This window comes from Odontesthes bonariensis, chromosome 21 (genome assembly GCF_027942865.1).
Source record: "Odontesthes bonariensis isolate fOdoBon6 chromosome 21, fOdoBon6.hap1, whole genome shotgun sequence".
Taxonomy (NCBI): Eukaryota; Metazoa; Chordata; class Actinopteri; order Atheriniformes; family Atherinopsidae; genus Odontesthes; species Odontesthes bonariensis.
In genome coordinates this window covers 9996206-10018876 of record NC_134526.1, presented here as the reverse complement: position 1 = coordinate 10018876, position 22671 = coordinate 9996206, and the positions used below count along the sequence as shown (strand labels likewise).

General features: G+C 40.2%; 1 protein-coding gene across 3 annotated transcripts in view; it reads left to right on the top strand.

Annotated features, from left to right (window-relative positions):
- The window catches only part of znf385c (zinc finger protein 385C), a 127623-nt gene that overhangs the window by 69497 nt on the left and 35455 nt on the right, over positions 1–22671 (top strand). Inside the window, exon 1 of one of the 3 annotated variants that reach the window (XM_075454284.1) lies at positions 8572–8958. The exons of the other annotated variants lie outside the window; for them this stretch is intronic. Coding sequence (XP_075310399.1) covers positions 8949–8958 — 10 coding nt within the window. The 5' untranslated portion in view covers positions 8572–8948. Of the gene's footprint in view, positions 1–8571; positions 8959–22671 lie in introns of those variants that run through there. 3 annotated transcript variants of the gene reach the window in all.

Below are 22671 nucleotides of genomic sequence, written 5' to 3'. Positions count from 1 at the left end.
GCATCTCCCCGCTCTGGGTTAATTCATATGATCTGAGTATTTGACATTATCTCTGCTGCATCTTCTTTTTTTTTTGAAGAAACTCACATTAGCAGCTAACATGTTGAGTGACATTAGTTGACAACATTTTCTGATGCTGTGAAACCTTTTAGTAGCAAACAGATGTGGGTGCTTTTAGTTCCCATTAGCTCAGAATTCTAAATGTGACATTATCAGCTCCATGCATCTGTGGTATCCAGGCTTATTTTCAGAGCCGTTTTAGTAGATTTATCTTGCATAGCAGCTGTTCACAACTGTCTTGCCAACTTTTCCCAACAAAGATTTCCAATCTTTACAAGCAAAAACCTTCTGCTGAGTTTAGCTGTAACCCAACAGTTTTTTTAATTTTTTTTACGAGTTTCAGAAATCGGTAAACAGTAAATAAGATTAAAAATTAATGATCCAAAAAAAAAGACATCAAGCACATTTTTATGAAGGATGTACCCCATCCAAATGGGTTGTTTACAACCTGGTCACCCAAACATTACAGAAATACTTTGTTCTGTAAAATGTTCATAAAACAGATGTGCCTTGTCTCCTGTTATCATTTATTATTGACCTATAAAGCAGTAATATATACATTTATTTTTACGCTATGTTGAGAAAAGCTCTCTTCAGGCTTGATGAAGCAGAAGTTGTAGTATGTGTGCTTTGGGTCATTACATTCCAACTCACCAAACGGTGATTCTTTAAAAAAGTCAATATGAAAACTAACACTTCACAAAAATCTAAAACTCTTATCCAAATGCTTATTGTTGCGTTTCTTTTTAATCCTGACGAATCATTTTTAAAGGGGTTGGATTAACATTTGTACTCAAAGAGTCTAAAGATGATTAATTAAGTCAGTTGCTGCTCAATGTTTTATGATTATCAAATTAATAAGTTATTTTCTTCCTGAACAGCAAATCCAAAAATGTTGTATCTTCATTAGTTTTCACTTTCTCGCAATCAAACTTTGATTCTGTGTATAAATAACTTTATCACACTTAGAAGTAAGTTGGTCCTGCTTAACGCTAGCCTGCGATAGATCCAGTAAAATAAAATCACAGCTTAAGTGTTTCAGTGATAAATATTCCAGTATGAGGCAAAATGTTGCCCTATGAATGCAGATCTTTCAATAGTTTAAGTCTCTGATCAAGCTGTAGATAAGAACTCTACATAAAGAATGTGGTAATAAAAAGTATTTTAAATTTCTCTTAATCTAAAGAAAAGATTTGTGCTCCATGTTTTTAATAGATGTAATAGTGGGTGGTATTGGTTGTTTATTACAAGCATTCATTTCAGTGACCCTAATATTTAGCCGTCCTCGTTTTTGTTAATTGGCTGGAAAATGATGTGATATGGTAATTTACTCTTTTTGATAGTTTTTAAAATCTGTATGTGCTAAAAAGTGAGCATTTCTTTCAGAGGCACAAGCTGGATCATCTTGTTGGAGACCTCACAAGCTAATAGTCTGAACCGTGGTCTATTCCCTTTCATAGATACAGTTAAGAGTTATTGGGTGTTCAGGTGCTGTTATGGAACTTGGCGTCTTAGTCTGTCAAGCATCAACATCGGTCTTTCTGGTACGCCCATCTTTAAATTACTATAGCTTCTCACGGTCAACCCTCTCAGCCTCCTCGAACCTCCTGTCAGTCTTTCTGTCACTTAGTTAGTCTCTCTGTCAGTCAGACAGGTAGCCGCCCAGGCCGTTGCACTGTGAGGGTGTTCCCCTCCAGTGCTCCTCAATTCATTCGTTTGTCTGTCAGAATGAAGCTGAGAAGGATTTTTGGTCTAGAAAGATAGTGAAGCGGGAAAAATTGTGCCACTGGTGTGAGCAAATTGAAGTTATTGAGAAAGAGGGAGATTGAAAGATGTCTATTCAGAGGTAGAGTGCAGTGTCACACTTTCTATGTGAAATTTGAGTGTGGGGTGAGTAAAGGGAAAGAATGTCTGAATTTTATTTTAGTGTGTGTGCTGGGGGGGTTGTAGTTTAGAAATAAAGTTAGGGAGAACGATGGATTGTTGTTTGCCTTTTCAGTTGCTGCCAGTCATAACATAGCAGCAGGTTGGCAGGGTGAGCTCTAATGAGGAGGCCGGTGGCTTCGGAACCGCAGACACAGGCCTAGCTGTGCTCTTTTCTTGTTCATAAATTAGCCTGTCACTCCTCCGATCCTGTGTGGTTCAGTTCAGAAAGCACCAATTCAAAACAAATCTTTATTTGACACAAATACCTTTATGATAAGTCGAGGCTGGATAGGCTGTCATACATTTGGCTGTATTGTATATAAACAAAAATTTAAAAGTTCCAATATTTTTGCGAATCTTTTCTAAAAATTTAGTCTAAAGACCCACTGACTACAGTTCCATCCAGTCCAGTGTTTGTATCCATGTTGTTTATCTTGTTCCTTGACAGTGAGATTCACTATCTGCTGGTAGGGTCCATTTCCTCACCCCAGTAGTTTCATCATATTAGCTTAGCACTCGGCACTTTGCAGTGGTTACGTTGAAACAAAGTGTGTGTTAGACATGTTTCTTCCTTACTATTTTTCTGTAAAAATAATACAATTATAAGTTCAACCAGACTCCAGACTGCATTTTGTTTGATCCATTGCTTTGCAGTTGATACAAGGCAACTTTGTCTCTTAATGCAAACACTGTATATCAATGGAAACAGGAGGTTCATCCACAGTTAGAAAAAAAAAGCAAAAGCAAGCAAAAAAAGCAAAAAAGCAGCCGCTTGATTTCTTATCAATACTTGATGTGTATTTATGATATAGGATGCTTTATTGAATTAAAAATGACAAACGACTTACCAACTTTTACTCCACGTGCCCCAATGTTTGATTTTAGACTTTCGTCTTGTTTCTGCAGTGTACTTTTTGCATCATGTCCCACCTGCTTTGTACTCTACTTAGGCAGCCCTTTTTTAGTGAGTACAAGTTCACTGAGGCAATCTTCTGTTTTCTAATGTTAAAGGGCAGATGCGGATAGTGTCTGAGCCTGATTCTCTTGATGTTTTCCAGAGTTTATGTGTGAAAATGGCTAGACTAAAATAGCTAAACAGTTGTCAGTTATACTGGAAAACACAAAGGTGGACATACCAGGGCTGTCACGCAGTAACAGGTATTGATCAGGCTGCTCTTTAGAGACAGCTCGATGAACTTCACATCATCAGAACATGGAGCCTGTAGGAGAGTTTACTGCCGTTTTTGAATGACTCATGTTAAGTTAGGCGCTTTGGGGAACATATGTAGAAGAGATGTATCTATATATGTAGCTATCTCCAAATTTCATACTTCATCTTACTCCCTGCATCAGGCCTTGAACACTCACTGCCCACAACCACTCTGTCCCTCCCTTTCTCCAAAACCAAACCAATCCGGACCACCAGGGTGACGGCACCGGTATGCTGTAGAGTTCACCCACTGAATAATGATTACAAGCCACTTATCTCTATCATAGTTTTCACTCTCTCGTCCTTAAAAGCACAACCCAAAGCAGAAATGTACAGAAAAGAACACTATTGCAGAGAGGCAATACAATTTCATTAGGCCTGAGAGTGACAGCTTGACCTTCCCTTTTCTCCAGGGTCCGTCACTTATCACCATAGATACTTGGCCCTCAGCAACTCAGCCTGAATTAACAGTCCACCAATGTTAACTGCATTTTCACTGTCCTCCATTCACAAAGAGAAACAGCATGTTTGACATTATTTTGTCTGCCCATTTTTGTGTTCATCTAGTTTTAACTAAGTGAGAGCATTTTCATTGCTTCCATATTTGCACGTCAGTTTTCATAAAAAGACTGAAAATGCCAGAAATCAGAAATGTCAAGTGATTTGTTAAAAAGAAAAAAAGAAGAGTCTTTTCCCTGATGTGGAAAGGTACATTATGCCTGTGGCATGGACCTTTGCCCTCACTGGAGAAACCTTCATCATTCTGACGTATTTGCTTCATTTGACACCAATATTAGAGTCACCAACTGGTCATCATGATGCACCAAAAATCCTTTTTTTCGCATTTCTATTTGTCAGTTTTCTCTGGATCCAATAAAAATACCTGACCTGAACCAGAACTTTGGCTTGACTGCTCATTGGAGCTCAGATGACTTGAAATGTATGTTATATAACGATGTCCAGCAGTTCAACTGAAAATGGAAAAAGCAGTGAATCAATCTGACAGCAGCCAATGTGCTCGACAGGTTTGTTTGTTTGCAGGAAGACGCCAAATGTTACCTTTAAATCACAAATTTTCCAAAGCCAGATCAAATCAGCTTTTTACCTCTTTTTATGAAAGCAGGATCTCTAAATCTTTATCAGCTCAGCAGTACATCTATTGAATTACTGCAGAGCGGTGTGACATTAACTGTGTCTTTACCACTAGCTTTTGAGAGATGAGATAATAACATCTGCAACCATGGTACCAGTATCCAAAAAAAGATGACAGCTGCCTGAATTTGCTTATGCGACGTAGAAATCACGGATGAAAGCTTGATTGTTTTTTTTTTTTTTTTACCACAGCAGTTTGCTAAACATTTTTCTTTATCAAAAATCTAAAATCAGACAAAATCAGCATCTGGTGTCATTTCATGTATTCTACACAGTTATAATCAAAAGCAGTCGTTAAATTATCATCAACATCATAATAACATTTTAGCTTGATAGTTAATTACTTGTGAAAAATATTTGTGGATCAACATTTACTTTTTATTTTACCTTTATTTGACCATTGAAACTGAACTTGTGAGTGTCGTGTTCAAGACAGGCAGCAGCTCTATGATCATTTATCATACCGCAGTACATACATAATCTACCAATAACAATATTCAAATAAACAGCAGAGATGACAATAAACATATACATCAAAACTAAAGAGCATTAAGATATCAAAAAAAGGCTAGCGTCAGTCATTGCTGGTCAAAGAGGGGCAGTTATCGTCAGCCATAACATTTGCAGCTAAATATTACTGCCCCCAAATTGATAAGTTTCTTTGAATGTGTTTGATGAAGCCAGGTCTTTTAGATTCAGTTCTGCAGCTGATTCCAAGCAGAGAAAGCAGCGTACTGACTTTTTCCTAATTCGATATGGGCTTTGGGGATAGTTAGAAGGAATAAGCCACGAGAGCGAAGACAATAACGCCCTATACGATTTTGAATGATGTAGCTCAGGAGGCAGGGAAGAAGCAGACCGAGAATAGCTTTGGACATGAGAAAATACCAAGGTTGGAGACCGCAGGAGGATAAATCAGACCATCCTACTCAAGCATATAATGTACAATGATGAATAAGGGTTTTAAAGTTCATGATGAGCCCTAGAGATCCATTGTTGATGGTTTCTAAAACATGTAAGCACAGGAGAGATGCATGCATGTAAACATCTCCATAATCCAGCACGGACATAAAAGTGGTGACGAGTCTCTTCTTTATCTGAAAGGAAAGATGAAACTTGAAAAAGGCCAAGTTTAAGTTTTTTTTTTTTTCACCACTTGCTGTACATGAAGCACAAAACAATGAATCATCAATCATAATTCCAAGGTATTTGTATCAGGATACTAAAGCAGTTTCAAAGCTTTCAAAGCATCATAGATGGAAGTCTCACTATATTCTGAGCATAAAAGTGAAAATTAGTGTTGGAAATTTTACAATAAAGGTTGTTAATATATCAAATGAGCAGGAGTGGACCCAGGAGTGTCCTTTGCTTTGGTAAAAAGCCTTAAGTAGATCAATAAAAAGGACTCAGAGTGCAGTTTGTTGTCTCGGGGTTAAATGAATGTATTACCGTCATGGCTGCTGTAGTTGTACTCTGTGACCTTTTCTAAACCTGATTGAAAATCTGATAAGATATTTTTAGTTAATTAAACTTCTTTCTAAAAACCTTCAAAGATCAGACACCTTGTACTTGGGCCCATAATTGTTCAGTTCAGCGCAGTCACCATCTTTGAATTAAGGAAGAACAGAAGCAGCTTTCCAAGCTGGAAAGTTTCAGAGTCCAAGGAGAGATTAAAACGATTTTTAAAGGTTATGCTATGAAGTCGGCTGCTAGTTTTAAAAAGGAAGGCTCCGAATTATCTGGACCAGCAGATTTTCTCATATCTAAAAGTTTGAGGGCTTTATGCACCTTTGAGACCGTGCTGGGATTAAAACTAAAAGAACAATTTATCCCCGAAAGATCATCAGAGCTAGTAATGAAAAAGCCCTTGTGGATAATATTGAGAGACTCGTATAAGGAACCAGAAGCAATAAAATGTTAATTTAAACAACCAAGCATTTCAGGCTTATTAGAGATTTGTTTCTGTATCTCTGCCAATGCATGGGGGGGGGGGGTTCTATGCATTATTTTCTGCAAACAATTTAGTGGTCCTTCAGAATTTAAATGGACTGTATGGGTTGCTTGAGGTTTCAATGAGGAAGAGATCAGTTTTAGCTTTTCTGACTGCAACTGTGAAAGTCTTGTGCATTTGCCTCAAAAGCAGTGAGTCTAAGTTTGTATTTGCTCAGGCTAAATAGTGCCCGAGGAATAAATCTGATAAATCATGGATGATCCAGGGATAATTTCTGCCTTTAACTGAAAATCTTTTAAGTATGTTAGTTTTAAGTATATTGGTATTAGCATTGATACTAAATTAGAGTTATGGTTTATTTGTTTATACTTACGCTGCAAATCGGAAGGAATTTTGATCCAACACTACATTTAGATTTCAGAAAATGTTATGAAAATCCTAAATTAGTTGCATTACTTCAAATGTATGTAATAGTTGTTCTTATTGTCATTACTTAAAAAGTAATAAATTCACATTTCTAAATTAGTCACAATTCTGATCATAATAATATTTGTAATTGTTTCTCTACTAAGAAACCAAAAACTGTCATTTTGTGAGTAATTGTCTTAAATCTTTAGAACGCTAATTTCAGACTTGTTGATTAGATCTTTTTTTTTCATTATGTTACTAAAACTTATGATTCAGGAAGCATTGTGTTTTGTTTTGGAGAATATGCATTGTTGCAAAGTAATGGTACAAAATGTTTTTTCCAGGACACAGTCGATGAACAGTTTTTAAATCTTAGTGTGGATATTCGCTGAAACAACACCACTGAGGTATAACCATGTAATTCATTTTTAACATATAGAACAAATAGGTTAGAACAAATCATCTTGACTGAAGCTGACTGATGTCAAGCTTAGGCCATTCCCATGTTTCTAATTAGCCCCAACTCTGACATGCCAGCCCGCAGGCCGCTGGTTGGCATGAGGCAGCAGGACAGTCCAGCTGCCCCTGTGTCCTCCACTGTGCCTCGAGGGAGTCTGTGTGTCCACTGCTGCCTCTGCGAATGGCAAAGAACAGAAACTTGGATCAGAGGAGAAAGGCAGATCACACCCCACATAAAACTCACACACATAAAAGATGTCATGTTTAAAAGGAAACTCTCCATCAGCAATCCTTGTAAGACTTGTAGTGCATCAATCCTAAATTAGCAGAGCGCAAGTGTGACATTAGAACCTTTGAACGATCAACAGAGACGGGCATCATTTTAATGCCCGTCCACTTGAAAAGAGGATGTCAGAAAGAGCTCAAATACATTTAAGCCCCTCTCCCAGATGAAGACGGGAATACAGCAGTAGCGGCAGGCATTTCTGCAAAACCAGCAAATGCAAGAAAATGGAAAAAGAGGAGTGATGAGAGTGAGGGAGGCACAAATATAGATGGATACACAGTTTGAGGAGAGGAGAGGCAGCAGACAGAGGAAGAGTTTAGGAAGAGGGAGAAAAGGGGAAAGAGGTGGAAGTGAACTGAGAGGTGGAGAGGGAGCAGTTTAATGCTGTAATTAAGTTCCTGATAGCACCCTGGGAGATGTGCTTTGGCATAGCTCCAGGACAGCTTAGTATTGCACAAAGGCTCTTCAACCCACAATCTACATCCACACACACACACGCAGACAACATTTGAACCAACAAGCCAGTTCCATATCTCAGAATATGTGTCAGCCTCACCAAAAGATGCATCGACAAGAGGAGACGCATAGGAGGAGCAGATTGGCATGAGAGATGGCTGTGGGAAACCATCACTTTCAGTCAATCTCACTCGCACACTGTCATGCACACAAGCCAGTTGCCTTGACAAGTGCACACACATGATCTTTTTTTGAAAGCGCAAATAGGAAGCTGTCTCAAAAAATATTCCTTTCTCTCCTTTTATTTTTACAGCGCTTATGTGATGCTTTGGTCCCCTCAAACCCGCACAGTGCTTCCTGCTTTACTTGATGTTTTCCTAATCGTTTCTGCTTCTTCAGCTGAATGGCAGGGTACATGTATCACTGAAACATGCCATTTGTACCTCTGACCTGTATAGCAGTAAATTTGACAAGAGGGGTAATGTGGTCTCAAGTTGTATAGCCCATGAGGGCTGAAAAAAATAGCATCTAATTTCCCCTTCCGTGCAGTCTTGTCAAGTTAAAGGAGCTTAGCTAGAGGAGGGGAGAGAGAGAGGAGCGAGAGGAAGGGATGACGGGTGGACTTGGAAGAGTGCTGGAAGAGCAGAGCAAAGATAGAGCGAGAGAAGGAACAGGCAATTACACTCGGTCCCCCCCTCCAACAGCCCCACTCCTCGCCTCCCTCTGGCCAAAGGGAGCAGCAGCACCAGCGGTAGGATTTTAACGGAGGAGAACGCACATCAGTAGGATCTGATATTTCTCGTGGATTGGTCACCAAAGACGCGGGAGAAAAGGATAAAGTACAGCCAAGAAAGAGTTGTCATTTCAAGAAGAAGAGAAGGAAGAAGTCGTCTCGTACAGCAGATTTCGAGGCGCTTCACGACTACTGGACGTCTCTTGCGCGTCGTGCATGTCATCTTTCTCTGGGGATAAAAGTGCGTAAAATAGTACCGATTTTACGCAAGGTGACACATCGAGCTTGAAACGGTCCTGGAGGCACGATGCTGATCGGTAAGTGTTCGACACTCTTCTCCTTGCCAGTTACAGAAACAGCGCTGAGTGAGCGATCATTGGGTCAAACCTCTCATAGAAACCAGTAAGATCACCACGTGCAGGTGCTATAGCATCAATTATAAATTACATGTAAAATTATTAAAAAGTTGCTTCACTCAATAATAGCCTATAAAAAAACTCGTAGATGCTCAGCCAATTGAGCTCGCAACCTGAATAGTCAAAAGAGAGTATTTTTTTAATTTAATTTTGCCCATTAATACTCACCCTTGCGCCAAAACGGTCACATAGTCGTTGTCTTTCTAACTGTATATGCAACATTTTTTAAAACTCTAAATAAATCTCCCAAATCAAACTGCGTGGTGCGCAGTTGCTGGTACCTCAGTCTCCTTAATTTCTCTCTGTCCATCGCTGGAACTTCTTTTATTTAAACGATGCGCACCTCCACAGCAGCATTTTCCCCTCTGTTGAAAGAAAGTCCCAAAGCAAATGCGATTGTTTTAAAATTGCCCTGTAGGAATCTGTCCAGTCCTCTCGAACGCCAGCCAAATCAGCTAAATTAATTAAAAAAATTTAAAATTTTTAAAAAACCTGTTCGTTACAAACGGGACCGTGAATTATTGGAGATTTGTAAACCAGTAGCCTACTGATGCTCTTATGGCCCGGCGTATGGAAGTGTTCCAAGAATTTAGTCTTGGAATATTTGTATTTTTGCTTGCTGAAATTTAGAGTCAGCTTTTCCAATCATAAGCATTGCTTTTCAGACTCTCCAGTAAGGTTTTAGTAAACAAGTTCTTCAATTGATTTTAATAATAGAATGGATGCGTTGTCATGCATGTTTCACAGCAGCTATATTAGAGGTAAAGGTCAAGAATATAAAACACAACAGTAATTTAAGAGCAGTGAATTTTCTATTGCTTTGCTTTATTAACTGAATCTAATACCTGATTGTGTGAGAGAATGAAAGTGTACTTTTCTTTTGTGTGGGCTGAGCTAATGGACCTGCTCCACTGGGCTTCTGCGCTTTACCTGACTCACTGATTTATGTGTTTGGCTCAATCACCTTTTTCCGTTCTCCTGCCAAACTGCAACAACATATTAGTGGTTTTTTTATGCGTGGTTAAAGCCTTTTAGTCCTTCCCTCCAGTTCAGAACAAAAGAAATGGAAAACGTGAACAAATTTGATGGTGTAAAAGCTTGAATTTTAAAGATTCAAAGGAATAATGTTGATAGTCTCGTTTTACAAATTTTGGATGTAATAGCTGTGTACTCACTGGCCTTACAGAGCTCTGGATATGATGGATCTCACCATAAATGAGATCATGTGGTGCTTTGAGATCTCGGTGCTCTTAAAATGGCTTCGGTGCACAGGCAAAAGTCTAATGCAAATGGATGCCGCATTAGCATTTCTTCAGATATTTACTTCTCCGCCCAAACATCACCACCTAATCCACTCATATAGTCAAGCGCACGGGGCACGACAGCCTCCAGTTTCGAGGCTGAAATTTCGTCTTCTTCCTACTCAAATCAACATTCTTTACCTCTTGCCCTTTTCGTCAGCTCATCAAGGGCCACTCTTCTGTAAAATGGAGCCCTAACTATCCTTTCCTCTTATACTGACATTATGTTGCCTTAAAAGCTGGTTGGGTCACAGGGGAGCGCTGTTGCTGCTTTTACTTCTTCTCCGTTCAAGCCTTTTTACCACATTGTTGCCTCGTGAGCAGCAGAGCCTTGTTCCTAGTCAATATTGCCTGTAAAAGTATTGTAAATGTGGTAGTGTGAGTTTGACTTTGTCTCACTTCACTCATCCATCCACAGTCTTTCAGCCCCCACAACAATCCATCCAGGCAGGTGACAGGTCAGGGTCTGATTATAGGCCTGCCCTTTGGGAGTGGGTGTCATTCTTTCTCTAGCAGTCCCAAGCTTGATCAGGGGTAATTACGTGGGGTTAGAATGACAAGCCATGACCCCTCTGTGGAGGCTGGACACACCCTGAAAGCAAAGCTGGGGAGAGATTTAAAAAGGAATTGAGAAAATGATTTCAGAAAGCTGGCTTGTTAGTTAATAATATCAATCATCTGTTTACAGGACTTGAGAGAAGTTTCACCTTGGTTCTTTACCTTGAGATGTCCCTGCCCTCTTGGTTCCACTTTTAATTTAGTAATGCTTGAAGGGTTCCCTGGCAGCATGAAGCGATAGGACATCTGTTTGAAGTAGTAGTACAGGTGGAGGGGCTGTAAATGAGGAGGTTAATGAAAAGGCAGCACTGTTGGACTGAAGGCTTTGGTCCCCTTACTGCATATCTGCACCATCATCAAACCTTGCTCGTAAACAAACAAGTTCTTCCTCCACTGTGTTTCACCAAATGCCTCCATCTATTTTTTTTAAAGCAGCTGTTAACTTCTGTCTGGACTGAGTAAATGCACTTGCGTGAGTGTGTGTGTGTGTGTTTGTGCGCCCGCATCAAAGCAAAGCATGAGGCAATGAGACATAATGATGGATGGATCTCCTGGGCATCCTGTCTTTTCATTTATCCCTCATAGACCAGAGGGATGAAGGTGGCAGCTCTCCAGCTCCTGTTCAACCTATCATTGCCTTCTCTCACATACACACAGATACACACATATAGGAAAAAAACAAATAACCCTCTCTATTAGCTCAACAAAAACCTTAAATGTCAAATCTCTAGTCAAACCTTATTTTTTCTTATTAGATTGTGTAATATGTGGGGGAAAGAAAAGGAAAGGCATGACTACTGCTACCACTGACAGTTGTGATGTATTATTTCACATTTATTGTATCCCATCTAACTCTATATTTTATTGTCCTACTGGAACAAAGTTCTATTCCACTTATATGCTGTTGTCGATGTCTGTGTGTGGCACTTTTTCACTTTAATGTGCCAGTCTGCAATTTCCTCCAGGAATGAGTAACATTAGGTTGTTATTGTTCCTAAAGTCTTTCTCTCTGCCAGTCTCTTTTCTTGATCTTATTTTATCTTTCCCAGTTGAGATCTGTTCATGAGATGTGAGTTCAGAAACTGATTCTATTCATAGAAGCTATCACAATGTTACTTGTCATCAACTTCTAATTAGCTAAAGACTACTGAGAGCAGGGACATAAGAGTGAATTTTCAGCATTCAACACAGATCAAACCTAAAATATGTTATAGCAGTGCAACAAAGGCTACAATGTCAGTTGTTTTTTATATCGTGCTAGCAGAGCATTGTCACCATGTTCTCAATAAACAATGTTGGTGTTGCTCTCCATCACTGTGTGCACTGTCATGCATAACCTGCCGCTGGTCACTGTTTCAGCAGAAGAGAATGATCTGCCTGCACCACCTTAACATTCTGGCATGAGGGGGGAAATGATTTTGGTTTGTTCATATTACTTAAAACCACAGTCATCTTGTTCAGAACTAAAGATGCAGCGACGGTGCCACCTCAAAATATTATTTAGAGGGTGTAGATCTCTTTTTTTGTTTGTTTTTGTAGATGTTACCAACCATTTAAAAAAAATATCCAAGCAGCTTTGTGTTACTGCACAATCCATACTGTCCAAACCTTTCCATTCCAAAGGAGATTTAAAAAAAAAAAAAGGTGAACACGGGAAGTGGAAGTGGGTGGAAAATGCCACTTCAAATTAGCAAACACTCGGCAGGCTTATACCGGTAGCTGATATACGGTGATTCAGACGGCTTCTAGCATCATACACTTTGACCAAAGTCTCAAATAAAAACTGTAGGAGGTCAAGAAGTTGCATCATAGGTAATGTGAAAAGGAAAATAGTTATAATTTTTCCCTATTACTTTTATTTGAAAATGTGAAACTATCCTGTGGTTTTCCAGACTTGTCTCTTTATCTCCTTACTAAAATCCATCACTGAGAGGAAATTTAGATGTACCTGGAATTAGAAAGAAATACAGAGTATCACATATCATAAAATCATCCATCATAAAAAAAAGTTCAATTTCATGTTAATTTCAATTACTTGTATACTTTGTGAATAAGGTGACTGAGTGAACTGTGTCAGCAACAATAAAAAAAATCCTTTTGACGTGAACCTGCATGAATTTCATGTTATCTTTTTCAATATCTTTTTCTTTGTATTCACGCACACATTGGTTTGCTCTAGTATAAGCTGTTGGCATGTGAGAGCGAGTTTTGTGTTGTGACACAAACTACACGTGTCTGCTTTTGCATGTACAGGGTTGTGTTACATGTTTTGTACAGTATGTGCCCCTCTGTGGCCTCGGGCCCCCCGTGGGGAAAATGCCTGTGTGTGACTGACACTTCAAGTCATTTCACTGAAGTGACAGCGTGGGTTTGATTGGCCCGCCTGCTGAAGTGATGGCTTCTGGATGCTGAGAGCTGTAGGCATATGTGAGTCCCAGCGGGAGCTCTGACAAGATGAGAAATGTCCCACGCTGCTCTCTGCGCCAAAACCTCACCACTTACCGTCCTATTCCTTGGGTGCTTAGGCTAAAGACGGAGGCCTTGAAGGGAAACGGCAACACATCATATCCCAGTGATGCATGTTTGTGTATTTTTCTGCATTTGCGCATTCCTCAACAGATAAAGCAACTTTCTACTAAGATAGGCAACTAGTCCACTTGATGGCCTGACCTTATTTTAAATGAGTGAGACAACAGCTGAAGGCCTTTTCTTGGATCAGACTGAAAATCATATCTGTTTGCCTTTTTCTATCTTTCTTCTCATTTTCTAGTTATTTTTCTGTCGCAAGTGTAGAAGACTGTCCATATAAATGCGCTAACTCTCCAAGCACAAGGATCGGCGGCAGTGAAATCAAGACAGGCCATTGATTTTACAGTCAACTCAAGCCATCGGAGCCTCATGCCCCAACCACCGATCTCCAATACCCCAGGGTCCAAAGCACGTAATAGAGTGCAGCTAGTGTGTAAATGGTTGTAAGTGTAAACAGAAGACGCAGTGATCCAGCTCTAACTGCTGCCTTTGCTTCAGCTCTTTGTTAGCCGTCAGGTTGCTGACCTCCACCTGTGCATGCTACCTCATAAGTGTTTTACAGCCCACTGCTCTCCAGATTAATTACAGTGGCTGGGAATTAATATCCAATCATTCTTCTGGATGCACTTGCATACACAAGCTCAAATTATCTGAAAGTACTGGATTCATGAAAGAGTGTATGCTCTTATGAAAATCCACAAAAACCCAACTGTTAAAAACTAAAGAGCTGCCCTGGAATAGAAATAAATGGATTAAACTTTTCTTGTCTTCTTAAAGTTCTACTTTAAAAATCTTTTTAACAGTATTAAAGAGAAAAATGTCCATTGTAACTCTTAAATTATGTATGTGAATGCACATCCATTTGGATTTTAATTAATGTATTGAATTTATTACATCGCACTCATAAACCTAGAACTCAGCGAAGCTGCTGTACCAAAACAGCAAGTGACTACACATTAATCAATTTACAAAACGTAATTACCAAAAGAAATGGTTTGCATTTTCCGTGCTCACACAAGAGATGCGATCACCGATATTTATATCGTAAGCATTTTCTTTTACACATAAATACACAGAGACACAAACAAATTGGCTTTTTATTTACCACATAAATACACACACGCACACAAAACTAATGGAAATATACACTTAAAGGTTTTTTCAGATGTTGTTCACAACAAAATCATATCTGGAAAACAGTCTGAGAGATAACAATTTGTTGTTTAATCGGACAGTGATGTGTACACATAAACAGTTTATGGATAAACATCTGTAAAATCATTCCTAAAAGTGCACTGCAGAAACAAAAATACAGTGGGTGTCTGTCGAAGTGCTCACTTAATCATGAAAAAAATATGTAGACTATAAAAGGTTTTTCTCATCTGTCCATCTACACGGGTATCTGTGTATGTGTGTGTGTGTGTGTGTGTGGTGGCTTGCTTTTTGATCAGAAATTGGCTTTCTTGCTTCTTTTCATCAGTGCTGAGCCATTGTTGAGAGCTTGACTGGGAATGATCAGCTCTAATGATTTTATGAGAGTCTACATGATTAATGTTGGCACAGCAGTGTGTTTGTGAACAAACCCCTCACTCTCTTCTTCATTCCCTCCCACACCACCCTTCCTCCCCCATTTCACAGAAACTCTGAGGGAATATCCAGTCTCAGTGTGTGCTGATTTCTGTGGTGCTAGCTGTCGTTTGCCACATTAGTGTGTGACAATGGCTTTCTTTGAAGTGGGTTATTCTAGCACGGCTCACAGCCCGGCGCAGTGAAGATGTGCCAGCTCGCTGTGCACACTGGGCTGGTTCTGAGCACAGAGATAGACAGAAGGTGTAGACGTGAACACGCAAATGTGGGGTCAACACAATAGCTTTCACACCCACATCCTCTAAATACTTCTTATGTAAGTACTTTCATCCCAGACAAAAGCCACACACTCCTCTCCCTATATGCACACATCCGCTTCACACAGAAGCTCCACTCTCTCCCTCATTACTTCATCAACAATTTCTCATTCATTTCTCATCCATCCCTCCATCCATCCACCATCCATCCTCCCCAACTCTGTTTTTCCCGTCCTCCTCTGTTCCCTCCGTTGGCCCAGTCCAATATGGAAGCTTAGTTGGGCTTCGTCTCTCTCGGCTTATCTCCAAAAGCTGCCTCTTTCATTTGAGTAAATGCCTTCATTCCCAGCTCCTCTATGAGGAAGCTGATAAGGGATGTCTTTTATCCGCCGCAGATAGGCTTTTTCCCTCTAGCTCAGTGTGGGTGTTTGTGTGTATTTATACGCCTGCACAGCCTATGCAAAATTATGTGTGAGATTAAATTTGTGAGTCTTGTGTGGAGGTTTTTTTTACATATATTTCAGAGACTTATATGAATAGTTTTATTTATTTATGAGAATAGCTGATAATTATATGGTGTGAATATTCATCATTTTTTTTCTCATGTTACTTATCATTCAGATGTGACATTTCTGTGATTACGCATAATCACATAAGACTGTTGCAACCTTGCAGGTGCCTGTAATAGGATGTGATTAAGTAGGACAAGCTAATCATCACAGCACCCTCACATCTGTGTGCGTGCACATGGGTGCTCAAGAAGTGGCTGTCTAACAAATTGATTAGGGCTGCAGAGTGGATTTGTTGGTAGACATGGTGAGATTAGTTTTGTCTGTTGTTCATTCAGTTTAAACTGTTGCCAACTGCTATGCTTCTGTTCATGCTTTTATACAACAAATATATTGATTGGCCTTTGATGCAGCGAATGCTACAGCCTCATTGAAGACATTTTTAGAGTGCTGAGAAATAAATCAAGGCACAAGCCAGTGCTGAAAGTGCGATGGATCATGTCAGTTTATGATAAGTAGGCTAGCACATCATCCCAATTGTTGTTTTTTGTGTCTGCAGTCACACCGGTCACATCTTGTAATGTATTGGGAATGTTTTTTACAGGGGCGTGAAGTGGTGCAGCAGGTGGTACTTTTCTGGCTGATCTGGCTCAAAAACTCTTAACATGTAGATGTTTGGGGCCTGAGGAGCAGCCCCAAATCTCTTTTAGTCTCAATGGAAACACAGCTTGTCTCCTCAGATTAGCATTTTTTTCCCAATGCCTTGCCTGTTGGGTGCCTCCACCTTGCCCTTGGAACACAGGCACACTGCAGCCATTCTCTCAAGGGACATATGAGTAAAATTTCTGGAGCTCTTGGAGCCAGGGCAAGAAAGACTTTTCGTTGCTGCTCCCCGCAAAGCTCCAACCTTATTGACTTATAGGTGTGTTTGCTTGAGGCCAACAATTGTGTTCAGGCTGATCTTAGAGGAATGCTGAGCTCAGAGTCAATAAGAATGATGCATTTACAGCTCGGTACCTATTAAAGCTGCTTGCTGTAGTTGAAGCCAGACACCACTTTGCAGGGATTTATCAAGCCGCTTACCAAAGAGAGGTGATTGAATTCATTTGCTTACTAATGAGGAGGGATTGTGGATTGTACACTTCCCTAGCTACACTTCCACCTGCTAAGGCCATTTGCTCATTACTGCAATCAAATCCAACGTTTGTTCTCTATTACAATCAAGCTCGTTTTTGTCACCTCATCAGGCGCCTTTGTGCCTTCACCCATTTCAAATGTACTGGGTTTTGTTGGCTTGTAACAGTTATGGTGGCAGCTACTTTTTGCAGTGGAAATATGGTGCTGTATCAAGTTTAGGTCTCATCATCTTGGGAAAAAAAAAGGTAGAATGGGAAACTGTGGGTCTGCATACAGTAAAGAAAAGTGTTAAATAATCTCATACCAGGGCTATATATTTTTCAACTCCAAGCCAATTTAATCATTTGTTGTGCTGATTGTGTTTTCTTTCTCATGATCCCACACAAAAAAAAAACTCAAGTGTAATCAAGTTCAATCAAATGGCTGTATCAGCTCAGGAAAACTAATTTTATTGGAGGTAATTGTTCCCTGTTTGATGTTCATGATGTCTTGATTAGTCCTATTCTCTGGAGGGTTGTTATGAATAAGCTCTCCTGCTGTTAAGGCCAGATTAATGGTTAATCCTCTTTGTCTCGGCAGACAGACTGAAGTGCGTTAGCTGAGGCCCAAACAGTCAAATGAGGCTGAAAGATGTCAGCCAAAGGTCAACAACACAGCAGTAAGATCACATGGAGGCATGATTCTTTTAAATTTGGGACCGATTTACATCGTGTTTTGATGAACGTAACACATTGGTAAGATCCCAGCCCACATGACACCATATTATGGAGCAGCTGGATTCTTTTGAGATTCATAATATCAAATTCACAGAATCCATCTTGCTATTTGTGGCCAAAACCGTTTAAAGTTTAAACTAATCAGCTTCCTATAATCGCAGCTATAGCCGCGTTTAAGTGAGCTTGTCGACAACCATCAGAGGGATTGGATATTCATTGATCGGGCCCCGACTGTATCGCTTTCTTTAAGAGATTATTTGAAGTTTGCTTGTGATGGATGGCAATTGACAACTTATTGGACCAATTACCTGCTTAGTATGTTTTTAAAAAGTAACAAACAATCAGGTCTGTCAGGTAAAAGAAAACATTGATGTTTGCGTTCAGATTTACACCGATCGGCCATAACATTAAAAGCACTAACAGGTAAAGCGAGTCACACTGCTCATCTTTTTACAATGCTTCTATATGTTAACTTTGACACTTGCCACCTATACATTTTTGCCAGACTCTCCAGGATATTACTTGTCCATGCACTGAGCTGCTCAAGGCTCTTCTGGCCATATCAGGAAGACTTTACAATATTTGGCAGGTAGTCACAGTGTTATGGCTGACTGATGTACTTGTTATTTGCATGAAAAAGGAAACTAAAAAAAAAACAAATTACCTTGAAAAAAATCAAGCCTCTACAATGTGCTAGATAAAATACTACCCAGTAAAAACAAATCTTCACCACCGATGCAGGAAAGAGTTTTTCTTAATTGAGCGTCCCTTGTTTTATTGATGGGGGTAGTTGATGATTATAGAAATAAAAGTTAATATTCATAGAAGTGTTATCGAGGCCTAAAAACTGAAGTTTGTTTCAATTTGGGTTTTGGTTCATTTTTAACCCCCTGACTGTCTATGTAACTTAACATGAATACACTATTTGCTGATGACATTTAACCTGTTTCTGTTGCTTTACACAAGAACTACATCTGCACTGTACAATTGTCTGTAATAATATTCATTAGAACCACTCATAATGAATTTCTCATTTCACAATTCAAATAAATTGATTTAACTCCGTCTATGCGAGAGAGTTTCTGTCTGCAGCAAAAACAGGGACATTCATCCCTGCGTGAATTGTGGAAGCATCAGATTCATGCAGCTCCAGCAGCAGCAGTCCGAGGCTTACGACGAGCAGACTGCACAGGAAGACGTCTGTGAAAAGATTTCATATGAGCGCCTTAATCTAGAGTGGTCTATTTTATAGTATTAGCCACTCTGTGGGTGTCCATCCATCCCAAATGACCTCAGAGCTTATTTTCTGTCTTTTCTTCGGAGCTTGTACATAATGCTCTGTGCCGATAAGTAGTAACGCTTTAACGCTTGAGGACACTTGAGCAACTTTCAATCTGGATTAATCTGTTTTTGAGATCTCCCAAGGTCTCTGTGGATGCACAGCTGAGGGAACAAGAGAGGGTTGTTATCGAGATGGGCCATTTGTAGCTGCTATCTGGAAGATGTGGTTCCATTCCCACTTTGCAACCAGAGGGGACAGTTCACTACATCATTCAGCCGTTTGTTATTTTGTCTGAAGCAGGAGTTGGCCGAGCAGGAGAAATGTCGGCCTCTCTCCCCAGTTGCCTGAAGGTGAAATCCATTCATCATTTTGCAGGGAGCCTGTTTGCTTTTGCATGCATTCTTCCAACTGTGTGTTCATGCAGATGTCCACATCAATATGTGTGCATGAAATGGGAAGCTTATTCGAAAGCTATGAGGTGTCACAGACTATTGTTCAGGGTGAGTGAACCAGATTGAATTCCTGAGATTAAGTTTGGTATTTCATTGGTGTTAAACTAAACAATCCCAGCATGTGTTTTCTTTTGACAACATCAGTGTCAACAGCCTCCAGTCTCCCTATTTGTCCTCTTCTCCAACCGTGTTCTTTTAGCTCTCAGCAGTTATTCTCATCTCTATTTTGTTCCCATGTCTCTTTTGCTATCACAAGTTATTTGTTTGAGAGTGAGGACATTTTAAAAAGTAACTGGGGATCAATTTGTTTTAACATCGGCACATCCTTCAACAAACTTGTAACTTGAGCATGGGTACATTCTGGCTAAAATCATTACATAGGTAGATATTAGTCAAGCTTTTGTCTGCATATGTTGCAAATTTAAATTATATTTGCGCTTATGCATGATTTGCATTTCCTTGTGTTACTCTGTATACATATATAAAGAAAGCAAACGTATGCATGGGCACTGTACTCACCCTCGCAGCTGATGCCGCATCACAAGTTATTTGTTGGCTCATCTTGACATACTTTACAGTATTCTGTGCAAAAGTCTTAAGCCACCTTCATTTCTTTATATCATAATAAATGAGTGCAGCGCTTTCTTAAAACACATTCAAGGTTAAATGGAAAGACAGTGTATAATGCAAAAACAGAGTTTGTACAATTCTAATGACCTTGAAATTCAATATTTGTTATGACCACATTTATTCTTCAACACAGCCTGAACCCTCGTAGATTAGATTTCATGTCATTTCTTTAAGGAGTCTTCAGGAACAGTTCTCCAGGCTTCTTGAAGGACATCCCAAAGCTCTTCTTTGGATGTCGGCTGCCTTTTGTTCCGTTCTCTGTTAAGATGATCCCACACTGCTTCAATAATGTTGAGCTCCGGGCTCTGGGGAGGATTCATCCCTCCATCAGACCTGTTGCTGCTGATTTCTGAAGTCAGGTGCATGAAAATAAGTTAGTGTTCAGCTTCACCTTCCAGTCTGGGTGTTTATGGGTGCTGTGTAGTCATGAGTCATAAGATATCCATTTGCAAGTCCTAGCGCTCCCCAGTGATCCATGTTTCTGCTGTTTCTGCACCAGTTATTTAAAGCCAAGGGAAAGGTTACAGAAAATGCCACTCAGCCGATGTGCAGCTTCAGTCTTACAGAATTTATAAGTGGAGCCATCATATTATCTCCAACAACTTTTTATGCAGCTTCAAGTGAAAGTCTTCTTAAGCCTTTACTCCTTGTCACAGCATCAAAATTAAAAGCATGAAATGCCCAAATTTACAGTCCACCTGAGTCTGCCAAATTTTCAGTTTCCTCTGAGTCTTACCCCCGTCGTCTCCAGCACTGTCCCTTTGAGCCTTCCTTCCCCCCTCCTTCCCTTCCCTTGTCACCACTTTTCTCAGACACCCTGGGCTCTCATCACGGAGGTCACGCACCTGTCGCCTGCTGTAAACAGGAAATGAATAATTCAAGACTTTGTGCTGCTTGACTGCAACAGCTGATGGTCTCCCCGTGACGAGCAAAGATTTAGCTAAAGGATGCACGTTATAGCTGGAATCACACTAATGAGAAAAGCTCTCTGGAGAGTCTAAGGACTCACTCAGAACCAGACTGCATGTCCTTGACCTCTGTAGGTGATAAAGTTTGTTTGAAATGGCAGTCTGTAGTGCTATGAGAGACCTTTGCTTGGTTTCCATTTTTTGATTTGCAGAATAATTCTGACATAAAGAAATGCTGCTGTCACGCTTAACAGGGCTAACTGTAAACAAAAGAGCATCTCTTCCAGCTTTAAGTAGTATTTCCTTCCATCTTTTGTATCCCATACTCTCCACACCAAAGTGTCAGCCCACAGAAGGAGCTGAGCTTTATCAAAATTCAGCAATTTTTAAGAGAAATGCTAAAATAGAAAGTTGAGATGAATCGGTTTTGGGCTGCTGGATAGCTGAAGTGATTGGTTTTCACTTCTCATCGCCACACCAACAGGTGTTACTATAGATTCACTATTCTATCACACTGGCCACACGATCACCTGCTAACAACACACAAACAACTCCCACCGTTACATCCCTCTATCCATCTCTCCTCTTCCTGCGCTCCTCTTGCCACTCATTTCATCCAGTGAAATCCTGCCGGCCAGCAGTAACTCTGGAATCCTGTTATGGCTTTGCTTTACTAAGCACCTGCATGGCTTCTGATAAGACTCCAGAACTGCTCAGTTCCATGTGTATAACGCTACCACTAGTGGCCACACTGATTGTATTTCAACCACATTATCCTGTCATGTTGGAGTGGGTTTGGAAGCTCAAGGAAGTAGGTGGCTGCGGTAATGGAGTCGGGCGTTAAATCTTTTGCTGCGCTAAAGTTTTCCTATTTAAAAGCATGCCAGCTGCCTGGATCGAGTGTGCTGCCTGCAATACAGTGCCTCATAAGAATCATCCCTTTGTGCAGCTCTCCCATCTTTGTAATTAAGCATGAAGGATGAGAGGAGACATCTGCATGCCAGCACTTTGAGGAGAGGAGGAAGGAGACAACAAAGGGCAAAGCAGCTTCTGACAAAAGGCTTTCCAATTTGCAGCTTGCAGCTGTTTTTCTTCAGAGAGCTTGTCAAACGGTCTGTCCTCTCTAAGCATAGAAGTGGCTCACAATCCAGTCACTGATTCCTCAGATGCTGCTGGTTGGAGGCTGAAGTTTTGCCCATGATGACACTCCTCCTCCTATGTAAGGATGTGTTGACTATGCCTGGAGCTTCCAATAACAAATCATTTGGTGATCAGCGAGTCAGTGAGATGCCGTTTTTTTGGGGGGGATTACACATTAGGTATTGTTCTGCATTTCTGCATAGTTGTGTACATTCCATGCATGCAACTACAGTAAAACGTTTTAATCTGTGTGATTGTGACTCTGTACAAATATTGAGCAGTTTGTCCCTTTAGTTTGCTTTTTTCCTGGCGTTTTCCCACCAATGTGTCACCTTTGTTTAGCTGCATATGCTGCACAGGATTGGAAATCAAATGAGTCTAATGGAGCCACAAGGCAAGGCACTGCGACCTGTAAATTAAGTCCCACAGATGTGCTTCTGTAGATTAATCTTTCTGCTCATGAGCAATTATTCTGGCAGTGATCCTGAGGCACGAGGCTAATTTGAAACAATTACAGATCAGGTTCAGCAAAATTAGCTAGTTCAATTCCCAAGGCTGCTGCTGTTTGAGAGTGAGGACATTTTAAAAAGTAACTGGGGATCATTTTG